This window comes from Phyllobates terribilis, unplaced genomic scaffold (assembly GCF_046119375.1).
Source record: "Phyllobates terribilis strain yellow unplaced genomic scaffold, ASM4611937v1 Scaffold_1__5_contigs__length_1240528914, whole genome shotgun sequence".
NCBI lineage: Eukaryota > Metazoa > Chordata > Amphibia > Anura > Dendrobatidae > Phyllobates > Phyllobates terribilis.
In genome coordinates, this window is record NW_027362761.1 from 70,078,210 (window position 1) to 70,105,090 (window position 26,881).

Here is a 26,881-nt window from a genome sequence, read left to right on the forward strand (position 1 = left end):
ATGGGCTCCTGTCAGGTATATATTATTGGAGCCAGCAGAATGTATGGGCTCCTGTCAGGTATGTATTAATGGAGGCAGCAGAATCTATGGGCTCCTGTCAGGTATATATTATTGGAGGCAGGAGAATGTATGGGCTCCTGTCAGGTATATATTATTGGAAGTAGGAGAATCTATGGGCTCCTGTCAGGTATATTATTGGAGGCAGGAGAATCTATGGGCTCCTGTCAGGTATATATTATTGGAGGCAGCAGAATCCATGGGCTCCTGTCAGGTATATATTATTGGAGGCAGCAGAATCCATGGGCTCCTGTCAGGTATATATTATTGGAGGCAGCAGAATGTATGGGCTCCTGTCAGGTATATATTATTGGAGGCAGCAGAATGTATGGGCTCCTGTCAGGTATATATTATTGGAGCCAGCAGAATCTATGGGCTCCTGTCAGATATATATTATTTGATAATCATGCCCATTGCCCAGCTCCCGCCATATGTTGATCGCCAGCCAGATAAAACAAGGCAGCTGGGATTCGCAGCATGGTAAGGCCCAAGCGTTCTTGGCCCCCCACGCTGAAAATCGCAGCCCGTAGCCACCCCTGAAAATGGCGCATTCATCATAGCACCATTTCCAGGTACTTTACCCGGCTCTTCCAACGGCCCTGGTGGTGAGTGGCACCCTGGGTAATAATAGGGTTAGTACCAGGCCAGCTTTGTATTATTAGCTAGTACTAAGCCCGAAATTCATAGTGTCACGCCAAATTAGACATAGCCACCATGAATTTCTAGTAAACAGAAAAATTTTTTTTTTTTTTATTAAAAATAAAACACATTTAGGGACTCCATCTTTCATAAAGAAAAATCCTCACTCCAACGTAATCCATAGGTCTTCTGTCTTCAGCTCTGCTACATCTTTGCCATCAGACAAATATGTCTGCTGACAGAGATGAGCAGGCACAGAATGACACTGGAGCACTGTTACTGTGTAGTGCGGCACTAGGTTTCTTTTTTTGTCATTTCATACAGTGTAGAAATCTTGGGAAAAGTGTAGATTGTGCTCTGGAAGTGATCAGTTATAGCTAACTATGTTATTTTCTGCAGAGATAAGTCCTGCATAGAAGATGTGATATATCGGTCTGCGGCAGATAAAGAATTTCCCCTAGAGACATCACTGGTGAGTATGTGCATTACCTATACACACACACTGACACTATATACAGAGCTCCTGTGCATAATGTCACTGGTGATCACTGTATTACCTCTACACTGACACTATACACAGAGCTCCTGTGCATAATGTCACTGATAATCTCTACATTATCTGTACACTGTCCATGGTCATGGCGTGGCGGAATTTGTCCCTTGTATGTGGTATTATTCGGACAGTCACTATGTTACATAGTTACATAGTTTATAAGGCCGAAAAAAGACAAGCGTCCATCCAGTTCAGCCTATTTCTTGTGCACTGCAGCTATTCCGCAGCGTTGATCCAGGGGAAGGCAACAAAAAAACATGCGGTATAGGCCAATTTACATCATTGAGGAAAAATTCACTTCCCGACACCAATCTGGCAGTCAGATTAAATCCCTGGATTAATTAACTATCACTAAGCATAAGATGTAATTTTATTGTTCTCAAGAAAGGCGTCCAGGCATCTCTTGAACTCATTAAGTGAGTTGGACATCACCACTTCCTCTCCCAGAGAGTTCCAGAGTCTCACGGCTCTGACCGTAAAGAATCCCCTTCTATGTTGGTGCAGGAACCTCCTTTCCTCCAGACGCATAGTGTGCCCCCTCGTCTTTGTCACCATCCTTGGTATAAACAGGTCATGGGAGAGATCTCTGTACTGCCCCCTGATGTATTTATACATGTTTATGAGGTCTCCCCTAAGCCTTCTCTTTTCCAACGTAAATAGGCCTAATTTTGACAACCTCTCTGGGTATTCTAGTCCCTCCATTCCCTTTATTACCTTAGTCGCCCTCCTTTGTACCCTCTCTAGCTCCAATATGTCTTTCCTGAGCACCGGAGACCAGAACTGTGCACAATATTCTAAGTGCGGCCTTACCAGCGCTTTATACAGAGGAAGAACAAAGTTCTCATCATATGCCCCTATTCCTCTTCTGATGCATGCCATGACTCTATTTGCCTTCGCAGCTGCTGCCTGACACTGGGCACTCCAATTTAATTTGCTATTAACCAAGACGACCAGGTCCTTCTTCATGTCAGATTTCCCCAATGGTTTCCCATTTAATATGTATGGGTGACTGCTGTTTTTCTTTCCCATGTGCATGACCTTACATTTATCGGCATTGAACCCCATTTGCCATTTTTTGGCCCAACTCCCCAATTTATCTAAATCCTCCTGTAGCTGTGCCCTATCCTCATCTGTATTAACTACTTTACAAATTTTAGTATCATCTGCAAATATTGCTATTTTACTATGCAACCCTTCCACTAGATCATTAATAAATATATTAAATAATATAGGGCCCAAGACAGACCCTTGAGGCACCCCGCTAGTAACCCTGACACCCCCTGAGCTTACTCCATTGATGTGGTGGTAATATGTGGTCTTCTCATGGTGTGGCAGTATATATACCTTGTACTTGGTAGTATTTGATCACTATGTGGTGGTATGTGTTCTGGTCATGGTGTGGCGGTATTTCTCTCTTCTATATGGTATTATTAGTCTAGGGATGGTTGTCAGTCATTTGTTTTTTTGAATATTAACAATGGGAACATTCTTTATTTGCAATAGGAATTAAATACTTGGATGTTTAACCTCTCCCTGTGTTGTGACTACTACACAGCAGCAGAGATGCACGTCAGCTCAAGAAGCAAAAAAAGGAGATTTTTGTGTACTCACCGTAAAATCTTTTTCTCTTAGCCTCTAATTGGGGGACACAGGACCATGGGTGCTAAGCTGCTGTCCACTAGGAGGCGACACTATGCTTAATCTGAAAAAGATTAACGGTGGCTCCTCCTCTGCAGTATACACCCCTGGACGGTGTCAGCCATCTTCAGTTTTGTGCAAAAGCAGTAAGAGGAAAGTAACATGGACAACATAACCTTCCCTATAAGAAGGCAACTATGTACGAGCTCAAGAAAAAACACCAATATGAGAACTCAACGCAACAACTGCCCGAGACAGGCAACAGGGTGCGAGCTGTGTCCCCCAATTAGAGGCTAAGAGAAAGAGATTTTACGGTGAGTACACAAAAATATCCTTTACTCTGTCGCCTCATTGGGGGACACAGGACCTTGGGACGTCCCAAAGCAGTCCCTGGATGGGAAGCAATGGACGAATATTGTGTAGACAGGCCCCTATAAATGGGGCACTGCCGCCTGCAGGATACGTCTACCCAGGCTCGCATCTGCCGAGGATTAGGTATGAACGCTGTAGTGCTTGGTAAACGTGTGTAGACTAGTCCAGGTGGCTGCCTTACACACTTGTTGCGCCGAAGCCTGGTCCCGAATGGCTCAGGAGGCCCCTACCGCACGTGTAGAGTGTGCCGTAATACCTGCTGGAAGAGGAGAATTTTTGAGGCGGTAGGCCTCTTGTATGATGGATTTGATCCACCTGGCAAGGGTAGCTTTGGAAGCTGGTAGACCCTTGCGGCCACCTTCCAGAAGAATGAAAAGAGAATCAGACTTCTGGAAGGGCGCAGTCCTAGACACATAGATACGTAATGCCCTGACAAGGTCAAGCGTATGCAGAGCCTTTTCCACTCTATGAACCGGGGCTAGACAGAGGGATGGCAGTGAAATTTCCTCATTGAGGTGGAAGTGGGACACAACCTTTGGAAGGAAGGATGGAACCGTACGGAGAACTACCTTGTCCTGGTAAAAAGCCAGGAAGGGTTGTCTGCAGGAGAGTGCTGTGAGTTCAGACACCCTGCGTAGCGAGGTGATTACCACTAGGAAAACCACTTTCTGAGATAGAAGGCGGAGTGAGACTTCCCTAAGGGGTTCAAAAGGTGTTTCCTGCAATGCTGTCAGCACCAGGTTGAGATCCCACGTTTCTAGTGGCCGTCTGTAGGGGGGAACCAATCGGGAAACCCCCTGAAGAAATGTCTTTACTTGCGGCTTGTTAGCAATGCGCGTCTGAAAAAGCACAGAGAGAGCTGACACCTGGCTCTTAAGAGAGCCCAGACACACTTTGGCCTCCAGACCCGATTGGAGAAACCCAAGTACCCTGGGGAGGGAATAAGGGAATGGAGTCTGGTCACGAGAATCGCACCAGGTAAAGAAAGCTTTCCAGGTACGGTAATAAATCTTTGCAGAGTTTGGCTTTCGTGCTCTGATCATGGTTGCGATGACGTCAGGCGAGAACCCTGACTGGGTTAAAACCCAGGTCTCAATGGCCATGCCGTGAAATTAACGGCCCCTGAGTTCTGGTGGTATAACGGGCCTAGTGACAGAAGATCCGGGCGGTCGGGGAGACGCTATAAGCTGCACGATGTCGGCGTACCACGTACGTCTGGGCCAGTCTGGTGCGATGAGGATGGTTGGAACTCCCTCTTGCTTGATCTTCCTCACCACTCTGGATATCAGGGGAAGAGGTGGAAAGATGTACAGGAGCTGGAACTGAGTCCAGTCCTGAACCAGGGCGTCCGTTCCCAGCGACCGCGGGTCGTGTGTTCTGGCCATGAAGTTGGAGACTTTGGCATTGAAGTGGGATGCCATTAGGTCCACGTCCGGAGTCCCCCAGCGATGGCAGATCTGGCGAAAAACTTTGGGATGGAGAGACCACTCTCCTGAGTCCATTCCTTGCCGGCTGAGGAAGTCTGCTTCCCAGTTGTCCACACCCGGAATGTGGACCACAGAGAGAACTGAACCTGTGTCTTCCGCCCAGTGGAGAATGTGTGTCACTTCTCGCATCGCCTGGGCACTGCGGGTCCCCCCTTGGTGATTTACATATGCCACAGCCGTGGCATTGTCCGATTGTACTCTGATGTGAGAGGCTGCCAGTAAGTGATGGAAGGCTCTCAACGCCAGGAGAATGGCACGAATTTCCAAGATGTTGATGGGCATGGTCGCTTCTGTTGGGGACCACTTGCCCTGTGCTCTGTGGTGTAGGTGTACCGCACCCCAACCCGTCAGGCTCGCATCGGTGGTCAGAACTTTCCATTGACCAGTGAGAAAGGATTTCCCCTTTGTTAGTAAAGTTGGCTTGAGCCACCAGTGCAGGGACCTCCTGGTTGACGACGTCAACTGAAACTCCCTGTCGAGAGAAAAAGGATTCCTCTCCCATGACTTGAGGATGGCTAGTTGGAGAGGCCTGAGGTGAAGCTGGGCAAATGGTACCGCTTCTATTGCCGCCACCATCCTGCCAAGGACTCTCATGGCAAACCGGAGAGACCGAGGGGGTTTGCGAAGTAGGGTGCGGACTACTATACGGAGAGGCAGTGCTTTGTCCTTGGGGAGGAGTACTAGACACTTGAGGGTGTTGAATAACATTCCCAAGAAAATCAGAGACTGATTCGGAGTTGATGATGACTTTTTTTAAGTTGACTAACCAGCCCAAGCGACTCAGAATGTCGATTGTGATTGAAACGCTGATTTCGCAGTCCTTGAAGGTGGGAGCCTTGATGAGGAGATCGTCCAGATATGGAACGACTAATATGCCTCTGGAGTGCAGGACGTCCATGGAGACTGCCATGACTTTGGTAAACACTCTGGGAGCTGTGGCACTGGTAGTGTTCCTGGTCGATTGCGAACCTGAGAAATCTCTGATGAACGGGCGCAATTGGTATATGTAGGTATGCGTCTTGAATGTCTATGGAGGCGAGAAATTCTCCCTTCTCCATGGACGCAATGATGGACCGAAGGGACTCCATGCGAAAATTAAGTACCCGTACATATTTGTTGAGCTGTTTTAGGTCCAATATAGGCCGTACGCTGCCTCCTGTTTTGGGGACTACGAATAAATTTGAGTAGAACCTTTGGAAGCGCTCGGCCGTGGGGACCGATACTATGACTCCTGCTTGAAGAAGCGAGGAGACCGCGCGGTGGAAGGCAAGAGCCTTGGCTGGCGGATTTGGGGGAACAGACAGAAAGAATCTGTTTGGTGGGATGGAAGTGAACTCTATCTTGTATCCTGAAGGCACTAGTTCCCTGACCCACCTGTCCTCTGTAATAGGCAGCCAGACTTGATGAAAGAGCAAAAGACGGCCGCCTACAGGTGGGGTGTCTTCCGGAGTTCGTGAGTCATGATGAGGAGGAAATACGGGATTTTCCTCTCTTAAATTTTGACTGGCCTGCCCTTGATTGCCAGGTCTTGTCCGACTTTTGCGTCGACCTCGAATTGTCCCTGTGTGGAGCACGGTCGATATTCTGTGCTGGTCGCGAAACGGACCAGCTGGAAGAGTTCCGAAAGGATCGGAATCGTGCTTGATTGCGCTTTTTGTAAGTGTGTTTGTGAGGGACTTCTTTGACGCTGCATCTGCTTTCCATTCCCGCAGCCAGAGGATACGCCGAATCGTGATGCTATCCCAGCTGCACCCCTTGCAGAATCCAGAGCTGCATGGAGCATGCAATCTGCCACAACTGCTATTTGGGCCACTTGGTCCGACAGATCAGGGGTAGATGCTTGTAGGCCAGTTTGTACATTTTGGGCCCAGGCCAGGATTGCCTTGGCAGCCCAAACTGAGGCGAACGCGGGAGCCAGGGAGGCCCCTGCGGCTTCGAAAATTGAACAAGCCATGAGTTCCACCTGCCGGTCTGCTGTGTCCCTGAGGGTTGAGCTCTCTGGCAGTGAAAGGAGTGTCTGTGCTGCTAGTCTGGAGACTGGGGGATCCACTTCAGGTGGATCTGTCCACTGTTTGGTGACCTCCTGTGGAAAGGGGTACCGCGCCTCCAGATATTTGCGATTAGTAAACTTTTTCTCAGGTTGTGAGAACTGCTTTTTAAGGATCGCATTAAACGCTGGGTGGTCAAAGAAGACCTTAGGCTGTTTCAGGACTCCTTCAAAGGAAATCATATGTCCTGGTGTCTCCAGGGGTGGATCGGAGATGTCCAGCACCCGATGGATAGATGAAATTAAATCATCAACTAGCACTGTATTGCCAGGGGGAATAGGGATCAGGGACCCTTTCGGTTTCCTTGTCTGAGTCGGAATCACAGATGTCTTCCGAATCCTGCGTATCGCTAAGGGGTCTCCTGCTGGGAAAACCGGAGCGGAGGCCTTCTCTGGTCAGGGATGGCTGTGGGGATCTGCATTGTCTGTCCCTGTCAGGGGACGGTCTAGATGAGCTGGGAGTACGGTGTCTCACACTGGAAGGGGACAACCGTGTGGTATGGGATGACGCAGATGAACGAGACCTGTGGTCCGTTTGCGTCCTGATCTAGACGTGGATGTGCCTGTGCCATCATGTCCCTGAGTGGAACTCTCCCTTTGAGTAGTGTTCATAGCCGAGGTATGAGTCTGCAGAGCCTGAAGCAATGTGGATGTGAGGTTATCTATAGACTGCGTCATAGATTGTGACATCTGAGTGACCCATTCCGGTGTGGTATTAGGCACCGAAGTATTGGGAAGTGCTTCATGGGGCTCTGGCACAGCAGTCTGCATGCAGTCCTGAATACGTGCTGCCACTAGGGAGAGTATTACTGCAGGCTGTACAGAGTGCATAATAGCAATCCTGCCTGGTTCTCTTGGACTTTGAGCCTGGCATAGTATCCAGGGGTGGTTATGCAGAGGGGGCCAGCAATGCAGAGAAGCTTATAGACTTCACAGCCAAGTGCGAGACTCTAGCTGTGATCTTATCCCACCTTAGTGTGCCTGTTGTAGTCCAGCGCCGTTTAAATCCACGATCCTGTGCCCCCCGGAGACCAGCTGGCGACCGGTAGCTGAAGTGTTAACTCTTCTTCCATGGTTAATGGCCGCCGGAGTGTGGAGAAGAAGGTGGACGGAGCGCTGAAAAGGGCGGCAGTATGTTAGAAAGCGCGCCCTTTCAGTTAGTCTCCGCCCCTTCTATGACACTGTGTAGTGTCATATTGGTCACCCGGGGGGCGGGGAGTGGGCGGCGGCTTCGGCTAGGCCGGAGTCGTGGTCTAAATTTAGAATGTATGCCCAAAAGGGCTCCAGGCCGGCACGGTAGTCCGGGTGGGTGCCGGATATGAACCGGACCCCCCCGGTTTTAATGGCAGGGAAGGCGGTGGGAATATTATGTTAAGGGGGAGCCCTTAAAGGGTTCCCCTGAGGCACCGTAGCGCTGGTGCCGGCAGAGAGACAGAGCTGTAAGCAGCCTGTGTCTCTCTGTGCCCTTCTGCCTGCACTGTCCCCCAGCCCCATCAGGAGTCTGCAGCAGAGCTGGGATTCCTGGACGTTGTTGCAGAGCGACAGCTACTGGGAGCTGTATATTGCTGTCTGCACAAGCGCTACCTGCGGTGTCTCAACCTAATACCCCCAGAGGGGGATTAGGGAGGGTGCTGCTGCCGTCACTGTCAGGAGGCTGTAATCCTCACCTCGACCTCAACCCAGAGACCAAAAGGAATTGGGGAAGGAGGGGGGGTCTCAACTTCGACCCAACACCCGATGGGCTGGGGAAGGAGCGACATGGTAAGGAGACATCTCGACTTCAACTGTGCACCCCTAGAAGGTGGCAGAGGAAGGAGCCATGCCGGGAGTCTCGCCGGAGACCCACTTATCTTCATCTGTAACACCGGGGAAAAAACAAAATCGGAAAAAAATGGAGTAAAAATCTTTAGGTGTGCCTCCTTGCGACACTAAGCAAAAACTGAACATGGCTGACGCCGTCAGGGGGTGTATACTGCAGAGAAGGAGCCACCGTTAATCTTTTTCAGATTAAGCCTAGTGTCGCCTCCTAGTGGACAGCAGCATAACACCCAAGGTCCTGTGTCCCCCAATGAGGCGACAGAGTAATAAATGATTGCATCTGAAAGTAAAACTCGTCCCGCAAAAAAACTGTCTTTCCTGCTGCTACAGACTTTTATATGACTGCAATTTACATTCTGCTGCTTATGCAAACATTTTTGCAGTTTACAAGACACTTCTTACACTTGCTTGCACCCAGGTTTCATGTGAAAGAGTGTTCTCAAAGCTGAAAATTGGAAAAAATCGTCTGACGTCTTCGATTGGACAGGAGCTTGTAGAGTCACTCCTTCTGCTGACCATTGAGTATGACATTTCAAGGAACTTAGACTATGATGACATTATTAATAAGTATGCAATGTCATCTTCTGTTCTGAAAAAAAAACTTTTGTAATTTTGCTGCTGAATGACTGTTAGTGTGTGTTTATTTGTTGTTTTGAGCCTTTCACTAACAATTGAATGGTATTGTATTATAGAGGAGAGGAAAACGTGCAATACAAACTTCCAAAATGCTTACAGAATTCTTTAAGATTTCCCAGTGGGCCAAGTTTGGTGCTGCTACAATGATGCTGGCTGCTGAGATGCTAGATAGATGCAGGTTCAATTTGTGGCACTTATACTTTAAGAGAATGTACCTTGAAAGTATTTATTGTTATTGTTCTGTTATGGCACTTTATCACACACTGGTGTGAATAAGATAACAGTGTTCCTCTTTTGCCAGGAGTGTTTCTTTAGTTTGTTATTTATTCATTATATTGGTTATTTATTGGTTAATAAAGTTGATTCATTTTGAAAGAGTTTGTGGACTTATGTTATTCCTATATACGGTAACTGCATGGTGCTGGTGGGCCCCAAGGTTGATTTTTTTCCTGGTGGGCCCCAGGTACTCCAGTCCGGCGCTGTGGCTAGGTGCTATAATGTTTCTGATGGTGGGGGCCCTATGAAGTGTGACTCCTGAGTTTCTTGGTAAATGAGGATCCAGTGCTACTTTACTTTTTATGTCACTTTAGCGTATATATTTTTTATGGATATATTTTTAATGGACTTATATACTTTTTAATGTACAGTGGGTACGAAATGTATTCAGACCCCTTTAAATTTTTCACTCTTTATTTCATTGCAGCCATTTTGTAAATTCTAAAAAGTTTATTTTTTTCTCATTAAAGTACACTCTGCACCCCATCTTCACTGAAAAAAAAACAGAAATGTAGAAAATTCTGCAAATTTATTAAAAAAGAAAAACTGAAATATCACATGGTCAAAAGTATTCAGACCCTTTGCTCAGTATTGAGTAGAAGCACCCTTTTACAGCCATGAGTCTTCTTCGGAATGATGCAACAAGTTTTCACACCTGGATTTGGAGATCCTCTGCCATTCTTCCTTGCAGATCCTCTCCAGTTCCGTCAGGTTGGATGGTGAAAGTTGGTGGACAGCCATTTTCAGGTCTCTCCAGAGATGATCAATTGGGTTTAGGTCAGGACTCTGGCTGGGCCAGTCAAGAATGGTCACAGAGTTGTTCTGAAGCCACTCCTTTACTATTTTAGCTGTGTGCTTAGGGTTTTTGTCTTGTTGGAAGGTGAACCTTCGGCCAAATCTGAGGTCCAGAGCACTGGAAGAGGTTTTCATCCAGGATAACTCTGTACTTGGCGCATTCATGTTTCCTTCAATTGCAACCAGTCGTCCTGCCCCTGCAGCTGAAAAACACCCCCATAGCATGATGCTGCCACCACCATGTTTCACTGTTGGGATTGTATTGGGCAGGTGATGAGCAGTGCCTGGTTTTCTCCACACATACCGCTTAGAATTATCACCAAAAAGTTCTATCTTCGTATCATCAGACCAGAAAATCTTATTTCTCATAGTCTGGGAGTCCTTCATCTGTTTTTGAGCAAACTCTATGCGGGCTTTCATATGTCTTCCACTGAGGAGAGGCTTCCGTCGGGCCACTCTGCCATAAAGGCCCGACTGGTGGAGGGGCTGCAGTGATAGTTGACTTTGTGGAACTTTCTCCCATCTCCCTACTACATCTCTGGAGCTCAGCCACAGTGATCTTGGGGTTCTTCTTTACTTCTCTCACCAAGGTTCTTCTCCCACGATTGCTCAGTTTGGCTGGATGGCCAGGTCTAAGAAGACTTCTGGTGGTCCCAAACTTCTTCCATTTAAGGATTATGGAGGCCACTGTGCTCTTAGGAACCTTGAGTAATGCAGAAATTATTTTATAACCTTGGCCAGATCTATGCCTTGCCACAATTTTGTCTCTGAGCTCCTTGGGCAGTTCCTTTGAGCTCATGATTCTCATTTGGTCTGACATGCACTGTGAGCTGTGAGGTCTTATATAGACAGGTGTGTGCCTTTCCAAATCAGGTCCTATCAGTTTAATTAAACACAGCTGGACTCCAATGAAGGAGTAGAACAATCTCAAGGAGGATCACAAGGAAATGGACAGCATGTGACTTAAATATGAGTGTCTGAGCAAAGGGTCTGAATACTTATGACCATATGATATTTCAGTTTTTCTTTAATAAATTTGCAAAAATTTCTACATTTCTGTTTTTTTCCAGTCAAGAGGGTTGCAGAGTGTACTTTAATGAGAAAAAAAATGAAATTTTTAGAATTTATCAAATGGCTGCAATGAAACAAAGAGTGAAAAATTTAAAGGGGTTTGAATACTTTCCGTGCCCACTGTATGTTTATACAGATGTTTTATATTAGTTTATAACTCGCTAAACTGTTTTTACGGATGTTTTATATTAGTTTAGCACCCACAAATTTTTATTTAAAGTAAAAAAAAATACTACGTCCTCATAAGACTTAATAATAAAATAGAAAAGCTATGGCTCTTAAAAGTTGAGAAGGAAAAAATGAAAAGATCAAAAAACAAAACTTCCTTAGTCCTTATAGGGAATTTGTCACCTCCTGGGAGATTTGAGACCTCTAATATGGACATACAGGTTATAGAAAAGTAAATCTATACATACCTGTATAGCCGATAGTAGAGGGCCCTGTGACGTGCACTCGTCTCACTCACTTTCCAAGCATGAGCACATCGCCGTTGTCATCAGGAGCGCTTTTTTTTCCTCTCAGTCCCGTTTTGTCTCTGCAGTGTTCTAATGCGCAGGTGTTCGGAAGTCACAGTAACTCCCCGGCGCCTGCGCACTAGAACACTGCAGAGAAAACCTGGGCCTGGAGGAAAAAAAAGCGCTCCTGATGATAGCGGCGAAGTACGCATGTGCAGGAAGTGAGTGAGACGAGTGCACGTCACAGGGCCCTGTGACGTGCAGGGGATGGGGGGAATATGCTAAATAAACTGATAGGCGGGGATTTCTGGGCTTCCTAATCATATAGGCGGGGATTTGTGGGCGTCCTCCAGGCACCAAGCATGTGAAAACTGATTTTATAAGAACACATTTCTCTGCAAGTAGAGCTCTACTATGGGCCATACAGGTATATATAGATTTACTTTTCTATAACCTGTATGCCCATATTGGAGGTCTCATATCTCCCAGGGGGTGACAGAATACCATTAAATAGTTAAACAATCCCTATACCCATGAGTGCAGTGTACCTGTATTCAAACTGAAGACTGGAATAGCGAGCCATCAGCGATTCATAGGTCTCCCTAAGGCGTCCTACATTTCTAGATAACTCTCGGTGCTTTTCCAAAAGCTTCTCCTCTTTTCCATCTAAAAAACAGATTAAAAGTAAATTCTTACGCAACTTTCAAACATAATGATTAATCATAAAAACTATATGTCACGTGAGTGAAGCAGAACCTTCATAGTTAAGTTTCTTGATTTCCTCTTCAAGCTTCTCCTTGTTTTTCTTAACGGCTTCAAATTTCTCATTGTCTTTCTTGTAACCACTGTCCATCTTCTTTACCTCGGCCTGCTTGGTTTTTAGTTCCTGCTGTGCATGCTTCAGTTTCAATTGAGCCTGAAAAAAAGTATTTGTCTGACATAGATTTATTCTGAACTCTTTGGATAAATTAGTTGTAGCTAGAGAATTTCCATCTTTCAATGATTTTCCTCATTGCTATTGGAATATGCACATTGTAGATTCAGACTCAAGGCAGCAAAACCATGAAGGTTCACTTATAAAAATAACATCGTAGTACCCGGTCGATCAGCTGTCATCGGTGCCGGCGGTGGTGGCCACCGTCCGGAAGTGCTTACCTGCGGTGCTTGGCCGTCAAGTTGTAATGGCCGGCGCTTGTTACTGCATATTCGACTCCCATTCAATTGAATGGAAGGAGGAAGTGTAGTACCCCGTGGCGGCCATTACAGATGGACGGCCAAGCACCGCAGGTAAGGACTTCTGGCCGGTGGCCACCGCTGCTGGCACCGATAACAGCTGATTGGCGGGGGTGTCGCGTGTGCGGGACCCCGGCCGATCATACATTGATGCCCTATCCTACAAATAGGGCATCAATGTGAAAGTAGTGGACAACCCCTTTAAAGTAATGTTGATATAAAAAAAACTGGCCATCACTTCCAAAACAGAAAATAGGTGAGTACATGTGCTTACTAAGAGTAGCCATCTCCATATATAACTAACAAATAAAGTAGCACTCTGCAACGCTAAGTATGCAAACATTAAATAAGACATTTGGATTGCGTTACTGCTCTAGAAAATAGAAATAGCTGAGAAATCTTGGAGCATAAATTGGCCAATTTATGTGTACCCTGTAGCCACGGTAAGGCATTTCTCGTTACCAGGAACCTACCTAATGTGAATCCTCTCTTAGAGACTAAAGTTTGCATGTGTATGGGACGGTAAGATCCTGCTGTAATTAAAACCGCCTAAGGCCTAGGGGTGGAGTGCTCAGCCAGAAAGCCTATGTATACAAATATCAAAAAACTGTCCGCCACATCCAAAACAGAAAATAGGTGTGTACAGGTGCTTACTAAGAGTAGCCATCTCCATATATACAGTACAGACCAAAAGTTTGGACACACCTTCTCATTTAAACATTTTTTCTGTATTTTCATGACTAGGAAAATTGTACATTCACACTGAAGGCATCAAAAATATGAATTAACACATGTGGAATTATATACTTAAGAAAAAAGTGTGAAACAACTGAAAATATGTCTTATATTCTAGGTTCTTCAAAGTAGCCACCTTTTGCTTTGATGACTGCTTTGCACACTCTTGGCATTCTCTTGATGAGCTTCAAGAGGTAGTCACCGGAAATGGTTTTCACTTCACAGGTGTGCCCTGTCAGGTTTAATAAGTGGGATTTCTTGCCTTATAAATGCGGTTGGGACCATCAGTTGTGTTGTGCAGAAGTCTGCTGGATACACAGCTGATAGTCCTACTGAATAGACCGTTAGAATTTGTATTATGGCAAGAAAAAAGCAGCTAAGTAAAGAAAAACGAGTGGCCATCATTACTTTAAGAAATGAAGGTCAGTCAGTGCGAAAAATTGGGCAAACTTTGAAAGTGTCCCCAAGTGCAGTTGCAAAAACCATCAAGCACTACAAAGAAACTGGCTCACATGAGGACCGCCTCAGGAAAGGAAGACCAAGAGTCACCTCTGCTTCTGAGGATAAATTTATCCGAGTCCCCAGCCTCAGGAATCGCAGGTCAACAGCAGCTCAGATTAGAGACCAGGTCAATGCCACACAGAGTTCTAGCAGCAGACACATCTCTACAACTGTTAAGAGGAGACTTTGTGCAGCAGGCCTTCATGGTAAAATAGCTGCTAGGAAACCACTGCTAAGGACAGGCAACAAGCAAAAGATACTTGTTTGGGCTAAAGAACACAAGGAATGGACATTAGACCAGTGGAAATCTGTGCTTTGGTCTGATGAGTCCAAATTTGAGATCTTTGGTTCCAACCACCGTGTCTTTGTGCGACGCAGAAAAGGTGAACGGATGGACTCTACATGCCTGGTTCCCACCGTGAAGCATGGAGGAGGAGGTGTGATGGTGTGGGGGTGCTTTGCTGGTGACACTGTTGGGGATTTATTCAAAATTGAAGGCATACTGAACCAGCATGGCTACCATAGCATCTTGCAGCGGCATGCTATTCCATCCGGTTTGCGTTTAGTTGGACCATCATTTATTTTTCAACAGGACAATGACCCCAAACACACCTACAGGCTGTGTAAGGGCTATTTGACCAAGAAAGAGAGTGATGGGGTGCTACACCAGATGACCTGGCCTCCACAGTCACCAGACCTGAACCGAATCGAGATGGTTTGGGGTGAGCTGGACCACAGAGTGAAGGCAAAAGGGCCAACAAGTGCTAAGCATCTCTGGGAACTCCTTCAAGATTGTTGGAAGACCATTTCCGGTGACTACCTCTTGAAGCTCATCAAGAGAATGCCAAGAGTGTGCAAAGCAGTCATCAAAGCAAAAGGTGGCTACTTTGAAGAACCTAGAATATAAGACATATTTTCAGTTGTTTCACACTTTTTTGTTAAGTATATAATTCCACATGGGTTAATTCATAGTTTTGATGCCTTCAGTGTGAATGTACAATTTTCATAGTCATGAAAATACAGAAAAATCTTTAAATGAGAAGGTGTGTCCAAACTTTTGGTCTGTACTGTAACTAACAAATAAAGTAGCACTTTGCAACCCTAATTATACAGGTACACATGAAATTAGATTTTTCAGTTAGCTCTGACTGACAGCGACTCTGAATTGGGGCCGCTGTCAGTCAGAGTCAGGGGCACGGTTACAGCTGCTGCTCTCTATACACAGAGCGGTGACTGAACCCGCGTGGGCGTCATCCCTATGACTGGAACCTGAACGCTGCCGGGAGGAGGAATAAAGATAATTTCTTTCACGCAGAGGGGGTATAAGTGCCGGCGACGGGCAGGTTCAAACACTATTAAGACATATTCAATAAAACAGGATTTTTGGTTACTCACCATAAAATCTGTTTCTCGGAGCCTTCATTGGGGAACACAGGAAACCATGGGTGTATGCTGCTGCCACTAGGAGGCTGACACTAATGCACAAAAAATGTTAGCTCCTCCCCAGCAGTGTACACCCCACCAAATGGCATTAAATTACTTAGTGTACAAGCAGTAGGAGAAGCAACATTAAACATAGAGAAATAAAAAAAATTCAAACTGTAACATAACAATAACAGTTATTAAGGCTGTCAAAATGGGAGGGTGCTGTGTCCCCCAACGAAGGCTCCAGGAAACAGATTTTACGGTGAGTAACCAAAAATCCTGTTTTCTCTATCGCTTCATTGGGGGACACAGGAAACCATGGAAGGTCCCAAAGTAGTCCCTGGGAAGAGAAACAGCAGTAAAGAACTCCATTCAGGTCGGAGAACTAACCACTGCAGCCTGCAGGATTCCCCTACCTAGGTTGGCATCTGCCGAAGTGTAGGTACTTGGCAAACGTGTGGATAGAGGACCAGGTTGCCCCTTTGCAAAGCTGTAGAGTGGATGCCCTATGACGAACCGCCCAGGAGGAGCCCATCGCTCTGGTAGAGTGGGCCTTAATCCCGGGGGGGAGAGATCCTGTTCTTACTCCGGTACGCCTCCAGGATTGCCATCCGGATCCAGTGAGCAATTGTAGCCTTGGAAGCCGGGAGGCCTCTCCGCGCTCCCTCAGGGATAACAAAAAGGGAATCCATCCTCCTGAGGGGGCAATCCTAGCCAGAAAACGCAAACTGCTCTGACATGGTCCAACCTATTCAGAGAACATTCCAGAGGGTGAGACGGAGTAGGGCAAAAGGAAGGGAGGACGATGTCCTCATTGAGGTGAAAGGTGGAAATCAGGATGACCAGCACCCCCTCTGCTTTGATCTTCTTCAGTAATCGGGGAAGAAGGGAAAGGGGTGGGAACAGATAGGGTAGTGCGAACTGTGACCAAGGGATCGCTAGTGCGTTGACTCCCGCCGCGAGGGGGTCGCGAGACCTGCAAACGAACTGCTTCACCTTTCTGTTCAACCGGGACGCCATGAGGTCCACATCCGGAGTTCCCCATCTCAGACAAATTTGAAGGAAGACCTCCTGATGTAGAGACCATTCCCCCACGGCGAGACCCTCGTGTCTGAGAAAATCGGTGGCCCAGTTCTCTACGCCGGGAATATGCACTGCGGATATTGCATGAACCCTGCTCTCTGCCCCTAGGATCTTGGAGACGTCAGCTAATGCCAAGGGACTCCGGGTCCCTCTTTGGTGGTTGACATATGCCACCGCCGTGGCATAGTCTGTCTGGATTCGGACTGGCAAGCCCCAAAGAAGGGTCTGCCAGTGACGAAGGGACAAGAGAATGGCTCTGATCTCTAGGATGTTGATCTGCAGAGAGAACTCCTACTGAGACCAACATCCCTGGACCGTAAGGAGGAGGCTGGCGTCCGTCGTCACCACCTGCCAGTGAACTGGGAAAAAAGAACGACCCTGAAGAGTGAGAGGGGAAGACAGCTACCAGGTCAGGGACGCCCTGACCCAGTGCGAGATTCGAACTGGGCGGTCCAGACAGAGGACAGATCTGTTCCACTGAGAATGGATGGTCTGTTGAAGCGGCCTGCTGTGGAATTGCGCAAAGGGAATCGCCTCCGACGCCGCCACCATCCTTCCCAGGACCGCCATAGTCGAGCGGAGGTAAGAAGGTCGCTGGGACCGGAAGAGAGCAGACCCCGCGCTGGAGGGCTGTCCTTTTCTCCTTGGGAAGAAAGATCCTGGCCTGAAGGGTGTTGAATAGAATGCCGAGGAGGACCAGGCACTGGGTGGGAACAAGACAAGATTTCTTTCTGTTGACTAGCCAGCCGAGCCGAGACAGAGTATCAAGAGCGATGGAAAGACTTTCCTGGGTGAGGGAGAAGGATGCGGCCTTGACGAGAATGTCATCGTGGTAAGGAATGACCACTAAGCCCCTGACTCGAAGAAGGGCCGTTACCGCTGCAATTATCTTTGTGAAGACTATGGGAGCGGTACATACGCCGAACGGCAGGGCGACGAACTGGAAGTGGTCCTGATGTACCGCAAAGCGTAGGTACCTCTGGTGCCCTGGGAAGTTAGGGACATGGAGGTAGGCGTCTTGGATGTCTATAGAGCACAGGAACTCTTGAAACTCCATGGCAGCAATTACTGAATGAAGGGATTCCATTCTGAAATGGCAAAGGCGGACCCTTCTGTTTAGTAATTTTCAGTCCAAGATAGGTCGAACTGACCTGTCCTTCTTTGGAACCACGAAGAGGTTTGATGACGCCTGATTTGAGAAGGGAAGCGATGGCCGCGAAAAAACCCAGAACCAAAGAAAGGTCCCTTGGAGGCCGGGATTAGAAAAAAAAACGTTTTCGGGGCCGTGACACAAAATCTATCTTGTATCTAGAAGATACAACTTCTCTGACCCAGGCATCCTCGACGGAAGCTAGCCAGACATCCTTAAAATGAAGCAGACTACCGCCCAGCTTGAAAGAATCCCTGGGTGGTAGTGAGTCATGCAAAAGAGAACCTACCAGATCGGGTCCTGGAGGATCTGCTTTGCGCATTGCAGGGACGCCATGACGGTGTTGGCTTAAATGAAGCCCATTTTCGGACCTGGCGTGGTTGCGGTCTCTCCCGGCGTGAGGGTTCATCAGAGGATGAAAACCGCTGAAAAAAAGCAAACCTACGCTTTGGGAAAGGACGATGCGGTTTAGCCTGAGGAAGGAGAGAGCTCGTCCCTCTTGTGGCCTCCTTAATAATCTGTTCCAGCTTGGTACCAAAGAGCCTAGATTCCTGGAAAGGCAGATTAGTAAGGGATTTCTTAAAGGACAGGTCCGCCTGCCACGCTTTTAGCCAGATGGTTTTGCGTATGGCCACCATATTACTGGCAGCTTGGGCGACACATGAGGCAGCGTCCAAGGAGGCAGACACCACGTATTTTCCCGCATGAGATATCTGGTCCGCCAAATCAGCTAACTCCTCAGGCTGACCTCTAGTGAGGATGCCTTGACGAAGTTGCTTAGCCCATGCAGAGATAGACTTTTACACCCATGTAGAGATAGACTTTGACACCCATGTAGTGGCAAAGACACGGCACAACGTGGAAGAAGCCGCTTCAAAGGCTGATTTGGCAAACGACTCTATGAGCCTGTCATTAGAGTCCTTAAGGGATGCCCTGTCCGTAAGAGGAAGTACCGTGTTGGTAGATCGTCTAGAGACTGGAGGGTCCACCGTAGGGGATGCGGTTCAGTTCTCCGTGAGGTCAAAGGCAAAGGGATATAGGATGCCGAGACGTTTTCCTCTCTGAAAATGTCTGGTCAGGTATTCTCACTCCCTGGAAAGGACCTCCTCAAATTTCTTATGGGCAGCGAATACCTTGGGAGTTGGTTTGGATCGTCTAAACGAAACTGCCTGATCTGCGGGTTCCGTAGCGGAATCCTTAATGTTAAAGGTCTGGTTGACTGCTGCAATAAGGTTCTGAACTATGTCCCGCAAGTTAGAGGCCTGGTCGGAGTCCATGTTAGAGTCAGGATTGGTAACCATATCAGAGTCTGACTCGGCAGGTAATTCAGGGGATGAGGACCGAGAAGAAGAGCCTGCCCGTCGGGAAGGACCGGGAAAACTGAGGGAACGGGAGGAAGACCTGGAATGTACTTCCTCTCTGGATCTCTTACGGTCAATTATGGTAGGCTGAGTCGGGGGTTCCTGTGATCCACTGGCGGTGGTGGGAGCAGGGGTAGGTAACCTGTCTAGCGCAGACACCAGGGTAAGATGTGTGACAGACTGGGACAGGGAAGTCGCCCACCCTGGGATAGGGGGAAGACTCTCTCCAGACGCAGTGGGGGCCTCCTGGGTAGCAGGAACAGGGGGATTTCTGCAGTCCTGACAGAGGGAAGAAGTCTGACCTGAAGGGAGTCTGCAGTGGTAGAGGCCGGAGGGCGAGAGCGCTCTCCTTTAGACTTAGACACGATAGAAGAGACACTAACTGATGCCAGAGGTTAGGGGACAGACAGAGAGATGCTGAGGAGAGTGTCAGACTGCAGCACAGAGCTTACCCACAGAGGCGATGAGAGGCTTGATCTAGCTGAAGAAGGTACTGGGAGAGCTGAGGGCGACAGCAGGTCTTAAGGCGACCACAGGGCTCTGGGCGACGACAGAGAGACAGCAGGGTACAGGGTGCCGGCAAATGGCGGCAACAAGCAGAAGGAGGAGGAAAGGGAGGGCCTCCTGTAGTAAAAAGAGCATGCAGAGTCCGCTCCAATAGGAGGGGGCGTACCTGTGACGGTGAAGTAAGAAGCCCCTATGATGAGGCTGGAGGGAGGGGGCGGGACAAATTGCCAGTGGAGGGGAGTAGTTAAAGAGGGCGGGAGAAAAGCCCGCGCGATGAGGACAGTGCGGGGGCAGAGCTAAATGCCGTGACTAGGCCGTGCCGAAGCCGGGGCCTAGATTAGTCAGGAGAGGCCGCCGGCGGTGGGGTTGCGGCGCGGAGGCCCACGGAACGGCGACTGGAAGAAGCCCAGAGCCCACCCAACATGTGCAGAGACACCGTCACTGCAGGGAAGCCGTGCAGGAAACAAATCCGGGGAATAAACCTGCTGTGTGGGAAGCACCTGTGCCAAGAGAGTACAAATGCACGGGGGCCCTTGGCTGGGGGCTGTCCTGCTGCAGGAGATCAGGGTAGAATAGGTCCCTGTGGAGAGAGAAACCCCAAATGCAATAAAAGATAGGCCCTGAACAGTCCTGCTGCATGAGAGCAGTACAGAACGGGCACCTGTGAGGAAAAATCCAGCATATAATAAATAATTTCTTCATCATCTTCATCTTCCTCTTTTTCTTCGTCTTCTCCTCGTCGCCTCTGGACTGGGAACCTAAAGGAAAGAAGGAAGAAGTACAGTGCCTACAAGTAGTATTCAACCCCCTGCAGATTTAGCTGGTTTGATAAGATGCAAATAAGTTAGAGCCTTCAAACTGCAAACGAGAGTAGGATTTATGAACAGAAGCATAAATCTTACAAACCAAAAAGTTATGTTGCTCAGTTGAATTTTATTAAATTTTAGACATAAAAGTGTGGGTCAATTATTATACAACCCCTATGTTTAATATTTTGTGGAATAACCCTTGTTTGCAATTACAGCTAATAATCGTCTTTTATAAGACCTGATCAGGCCGGCACAGGTCTGTGGAGTTATCTTGGCCCACTCCTAAATGCAGATCTTCTCCAAGTTATCTAGGTTCTTTGGGTGTCTCATGTGGACTTTATTCTTGAGCTCCTTCCACAAGTTTTCAATTGGGTTAAGGTCAGGACCCATCTTAAGATCCTTGATGGAGGAGCGGATGTTCTTGCCCAAAATCTCCAGGTAGGCCGTGCTATCCATCTTCCCATGGATGCGGACCAGATGGCCAGGCCCCTTGGCTGAGAAACAGCCCCACAGCATGATACTGCCACCACCATGCTTGACTGTAGGGATGGTATTCTTGGGGTCGTATGCAGTGCCATCCAGTCTCCAAACGTCACGTGTGTGGTTGGCACCAAAGATCTCGATCTTGGTCTCATCAGACCATAGAACCTTGAACCAGTCTGTCTCAGAGTCCTCCAAGTGATCATGAGCAAACTGTAGACGAGCCTTGACATGACGCTTTGATAGTAAAGGTACATTATGGGCTCGTCTGGAACGGAGACCATTGCGGTGGAGTACGTTACTTATGGTATTGTCTGAAACCAATGTCCCCACTGCCATGAGACCTTCCTTGTTGTCCTTGGGTTAGCCTTGACTCTTCGGACAAGCCTGGCCTCGGCACGGGAGGACACTTTCAAAGGCTGTCCAGGCCGTGGAAGGCTAACAGTAGTTCCATTAGCCTTCCACTTACAGATGATGCTCCCAACAGTGGAGACAGGTAGGCCCAACTCCTTGGAAAAGGTTTTGTACCCCTAGCCAGCCTTGTGACCCTCCACGATCTTGTCTCTGATGGCCTTGGAATGCTCCTTTGTCTTTCCCATGTTGACTATGTCTGAGTGCTGTTCACAAGTTTGGGGAGGGTCTTAAATAGTCAGAAAAGGTTGGCAAAAGAGATCTTTAATCCACACATGTGAAGCTCATTATTCTTGGTGCCTGAACTACTTCTTAATACTTTAGGGGGACCAAACAGAATTCTTGTGGTTTGAGGGGTTGAATAATAAATGACACTCTGAATTAACTTTTAACGTTTAAAAAAAAAAAAAAAAAAAAAAAAAAAAAACAATATTTGCTGCAGTGCATTTCCCACTTCCAGGCTGATCTACAGTACAAATGTCACAATGCCAAGTTAATTCCGCATGTGTCAACCAGCTAAATCTGCAGGGGGTTGAATACTACTTGTAGGCACTGTACCTCTCCATCCCTGAAGACGTTCGGGCCTCTTACTAAGATGGACGTCCTTCCCTCCTGAAACCGTCAGGCTCTGGCAGGCGACCAGGTAGGAGAGGGGTATGAGGACTGGCGATCGTATCACCTGAACACTCTTCATGTGTTAGGGCCAGGGGGTCCTGGCCGATAGGCATATGAGGATACGGGGTGGCAGTACACGCTGTACTCATAGCCTCTACATGGGAAGTACAGTGTGACTGTATCCCTCCAGAGGTAATCCGATAGAAGACTACCTGAAAAAGTGAAGAGGGAGGGATTACAAGAATACGCCGAAAATCGAGGTAGATCTGGGTCTAGTAAAAGACCTAACTCCACCTCCTACTGACACTAAGCTAAACTGAGTAACTTAATTCCAGTCGGTAGGGTGTACACTGCTGGGGAGGAGCTAACTTTTTTTTGTGCATTAGTGTCAGCCTCTTACTGGCAGCGGCATACACCCATGGTTTCCTGTGTCCCTCAATGAAGTGATAGAGAAAATATTACCATGCTTGTAGGTAAAAAAAAGCAGCTCTAAGAAACGTACCTGCTTGGCCTCGGTTTCCGCTTTGCTGATGTCATTCTTGCATGTCATCATCTGTCCCGCTAGCGTAGCCTCCTCACCGTCTTCATTACTCGACAGCCCTGCAGACACTGCATTGAAATGCTGCTGTGCAGCAGTGAAGGCCTCTGTATCTTTTTGACTGGTCTCTTGCAGGATGCTAAAGCTGTCTGTAATCTTCTTAATTTCCTCCTCCTTGTTCATTAAAGCCTTGGCATCCTTTAAAAAGCAGTTAAAACGTGATGATGACTCTATAATAGACTTATATCAATTCCACATTTTTTCCCAGCATCAGACCTCTTCCATGCTTTTGACCACTGTGTTGCGTTTCATCTTTTCACTTTTCAAGTTTTGTTTCATCAGATCCAGGGCACTTTGAGCTTTAGTTTCTGCTCTTTGAGCTTCAACAAGGCCTTCCTCTAGTGTACGCAGGACGCCACCAAATTCCTTCAAAATAAAGCATCATAGGTTTACTAAGGAATAATATAACTTATCTTAATTCTAGCAGTTAATATAAGATGTGCATAACAAAATAAACCAGCAAAAAACTATGTAGGCAGTCACAATACACAATAGTCAGTGCATTAAAGTGATGATATAGTATATCTCTAAACTAAAACAGGCTTCTATCTCTCTTATGTCTGGTTATGATGTGTCTTGAAAAGCTGAGGCTAAGGTCAGCTTCACAGGGAAAAGTTAAGGTTGTCAAATCAGGTTCACACAGGAAAAAAACTCAAGTGGAGATGCACAATTTGTCTTGACGTAAATGGAACACTTGATGACGGCAGGGAGTTCGTGCAGCAAAACAACATTTGAACAACTTATTTTCAGGGCACATCTAACAAAAGGGATTGTCCAAAGGAAAATTAAACACTTCAGTGCCAAATTAATAGCTGAAGATTTGCTATAAAAAATGCATTATACCTGATCCCTCTTCTTCTCCAACTCCACAATCTCTTTGCTCAGTTCTTTCATCTTCTGTTCATTCTCAGCCATTGTCTCCTGAAGTTTGTGAATAGAATCCTGCATTTCCATCAGTTCCTCAGCAGAACGCACCTTGGTCTCCTCTGCACACATAAACTGATAGGCTACATAGAGGCGACTCAGATGTTCAATTTCTCTTAAGATCTTCTGGTATTCCAAATAAGAGGATCTCTCCTATGGAGATAACACAAGAAAACAATTATACTATATCTTTAGCAGCATTGCAATTGCATATAAATTATGAAAAAACAAACAAAAGACACTGTTTTATTGCACAAAAGGTCTAAATTATTATGTCTTCTCATAATGGCTATTCCCCATATCAAGGTTTCATTGCATATACACTATCAAAGAAGTAATAAATACAGCTGCATTGGATCTGATGCATACAATTTTGGCTATATACTCCATTATCAAACATCCTAATATTGGTAGAAAATAAAGTATAGGCAGCACGTCACTTTTTCTGTACTGGTTCAAGCTCCAACAGACCTGATGAACAGTTTTAGATAATATATTCTCTAAAATTCTCTCTTGTTCAGATAATTAAATATTTTTTTTTTTTTTGGGGGGGGGGGGGTCGTGGGGTTAAATTTTCATGTCATATACATTATACAGTGGGTGAAATAAGTATTGAACACGTCTCCATTTCTAAAGGTGCTATTGACATGAAATTCTCACCAGATGTCGGTAAAAACCCATCCAACAGTTCACCGATCAAGGACCTCTAAACTCAAAAAAAGGCCACTAATTTAATGCAATTCACTGAGTTGGACTACCTATGCTAAAAATTAACCTTTATTAAGATGTATTAAAAAATGTATATATACAGTACAGACCAAAAGTTTGGACACACCTTCTCAATTAAAGATTTTTCTGTATTTTCATGACTATGAAAATTGTACATTCACACTGAAGGCATCAAAACTATGAATTAACACATGTGGAATTATATACTTAACAAAAAAGTGTGAAACAACTGAAAATATGTCTTATATTCTAGGTTCTTCAAAGTAGCCACCTTTTGCTTTGATGACTGCTTTGCACACTCTTGACATTCTTTTGATGAGCTTCAAGAGGTAGTCACCGGAAATGGTCTTCCAACAATCTTGAAGGAGTTCCCAGAGATGCTTAGCACTTGTTGGCCCTTTTGCCTTCACTCTGCGGTCCAGCTCTCCCCAAACCATCTCGATTGGGTTCAGTTCTGGTGACTGTGGAGGCCAAGTCATCTGGCGTAGCACCCCATCACTCTCCTTCTTGGTCAAATAGCCCTTACACAGCCTGGAGGTGTGTTTGGGGTCATTGTCCTGTTGAAAAATAAATGATGGTCCAACTAAACGCAAACCGGATGGAATAGCATGCCGCTAAAAGATGCTGTGGTAGCCATGCTGGTTCAGTATGCCTTCAATTTTGAATAAATCCCCAACAGTGTCACCAGCAAAGCACCCCCACACCATCACACCTCCTCCTCCATGCTTCACGGTGGGAACCAGGCATGTAGAGTCCATTCGTTCACCTTTTCTGCGTTGCACAAAGACACGGTGGTTGGAACCAAAGATCTCAAATTTGGACTCATCAGACCAAAGCACAGATTTCCACTGGTCTAATGTCCATTCCTTGTGTTCTTTAGCCCAAACAAGTCTCTTCTGCTTGTTGCCTGTGCTTAGCAGTGGTTTCCTAGCAGCTATTTTACCATGAAAGCCTGCTGCACAAAGTCTCCTCTTAGTTGTTGAAGAGATGTGTCTGCTGCTAGAACTTTGTGTGGCATTGACCTGGTCTCTAATCTGAGCTGCTGTTAACCTGCGATTTCTGAGGCTGGTGACTCGGATAAACTTATCCTCAGAAGCAGAGGTGACTCTTGGTCTTCCTTTCCTGAGGCGGTCCTCATGTGAGCCAGTTTCTTGTGTATCGCTTGATGTTTTTTGCAACTGCACTTGGGGACACTTCACTTTCAAATTTGCCCAATTTTTCGGACTGACTGACCTTCATTTCTTAAAGTAATGATGGCCACTCGTTTTTCTTTACTTAGCTGCTTTTTTCTTGCCATAATACAAATTCTAACAGTCTATTCAGTAGGACTATCAGCTGTGTATCCAGCAGACTTCTGCACAACACAACTGATGGTCCCAACCATATTTATAAGCCAAGAAATCCCACTTATTAAACCTGACAGGGCACACCTGTGAAGTGAAAACCATTTCCGGTGACTACCTCTTGAAGCATATCAAGAGAATGCCAAGAGTGTGCAAAGCAGTCGTCAAAGCAAAAGGTGGCTACTTTGAAGAACCTAGAATATAAGACATAATTTCAGTTGTTTCACACTTTTTTGTTAAGTATATAATTCCACATGTGTTAATTCATAATTTTGATGCCCTCAGTGTGAATAGTCATGAAAATACAGAAAAATCTTTAAATGAGAAGGTGTGTCCAAACTTTTTGGTCTGTACTGTATATATATATATATATATATATATATATATATATATATCCACAGTACCTAACATGCAGTCTACCTAGTCTGAACCACTTAAACGGGTCAGGTCTGGTTATGATTATTAAAAATGATCAACCGTGTATATTGTTCTATAGGTGAGTATTGCTTTAGGTACTCAATTTGGTTCCTTCCCAAAAACATTGGCAGTCAGAGATCCTTTCAAATTGTGCACATCAATTAATTAGAAGTGATTCCAGTGTGCACACGTATTTTAATAGCACACATAGATATGTTCCCAATGCAAAAATACAAAAAATAAATAATTCCTTATTATTACACTTTGCCCTCAATTTAGGTGTTCTAAAGCTCAGTAATCAACTGAGGCAGATCAGTGTTCATGTACTATAGCAATTACTTGTGGTTTAACCATTACTGTTTGCCCATGGTCTAATCATGGTCACGGAAAGAATCAGCTGTTACCCCCTGCTGTAATGTCTGTATAACTTTATTTTGCCTCCTCCCCTGCCCAAGAATTGTGGTATGGTCAGAACATTGTTACTGTACGGTCAAATGCAACCATTACACAATACACAGCAGAGACACATTTATAAGATTATCTCAGCACAGGAACATTATTTTTAAACACATCCAATTGTGGAGTTTATTTTTACTCCAAGATCTGTTTATTAAAATGAACTTTTGTTTGTGGCACGACCCCTTTAAATAGTTTCAATTGTCCATACAGGGCTTAGTAATCTCCACCACAAAAAGATAGTTTCCTAACCCATCAGT

General features: G+C 46.2%; 1 protein-coding gene across 1 annotated transcript in view; it reads right to left on the reverse strand.

Annotated features, from left to right (window-relative positions):
* LOC141266096 (structural maintenance of chromosomes protein 2-like) overlaps positions 1-26,881 on the reverse strand; it is a 206,799-nt gene that overhangs the window by 101,574 nt on the left and 78,344 nt on the right. Inside the window, exons 8-12 of the mRNA XM_073680173.1 lie at positions 23,596-23,829; positions 22,969-23,118; positions 22,657-22,890; positions 12,601-12,760; positions 12,393-12,510 (exon numbers count right to left, since the gene is read on the reverse strand). Coding sequence (XP_073536274.1) covers positions 12,393-12,510; positions 12,601-12,760; positions 22,657-22,890; positions 22,969-23,118; positions 23,596-23,829 — 896 coding nt within the window. The remainder of the gene's footprint in view (positions 1-12,392; positions 12,511-12,600; positions 12,761-22,656; positions 22,891-22,968; positions 23,119-23,595; positions 23,830-26,881) is intronic.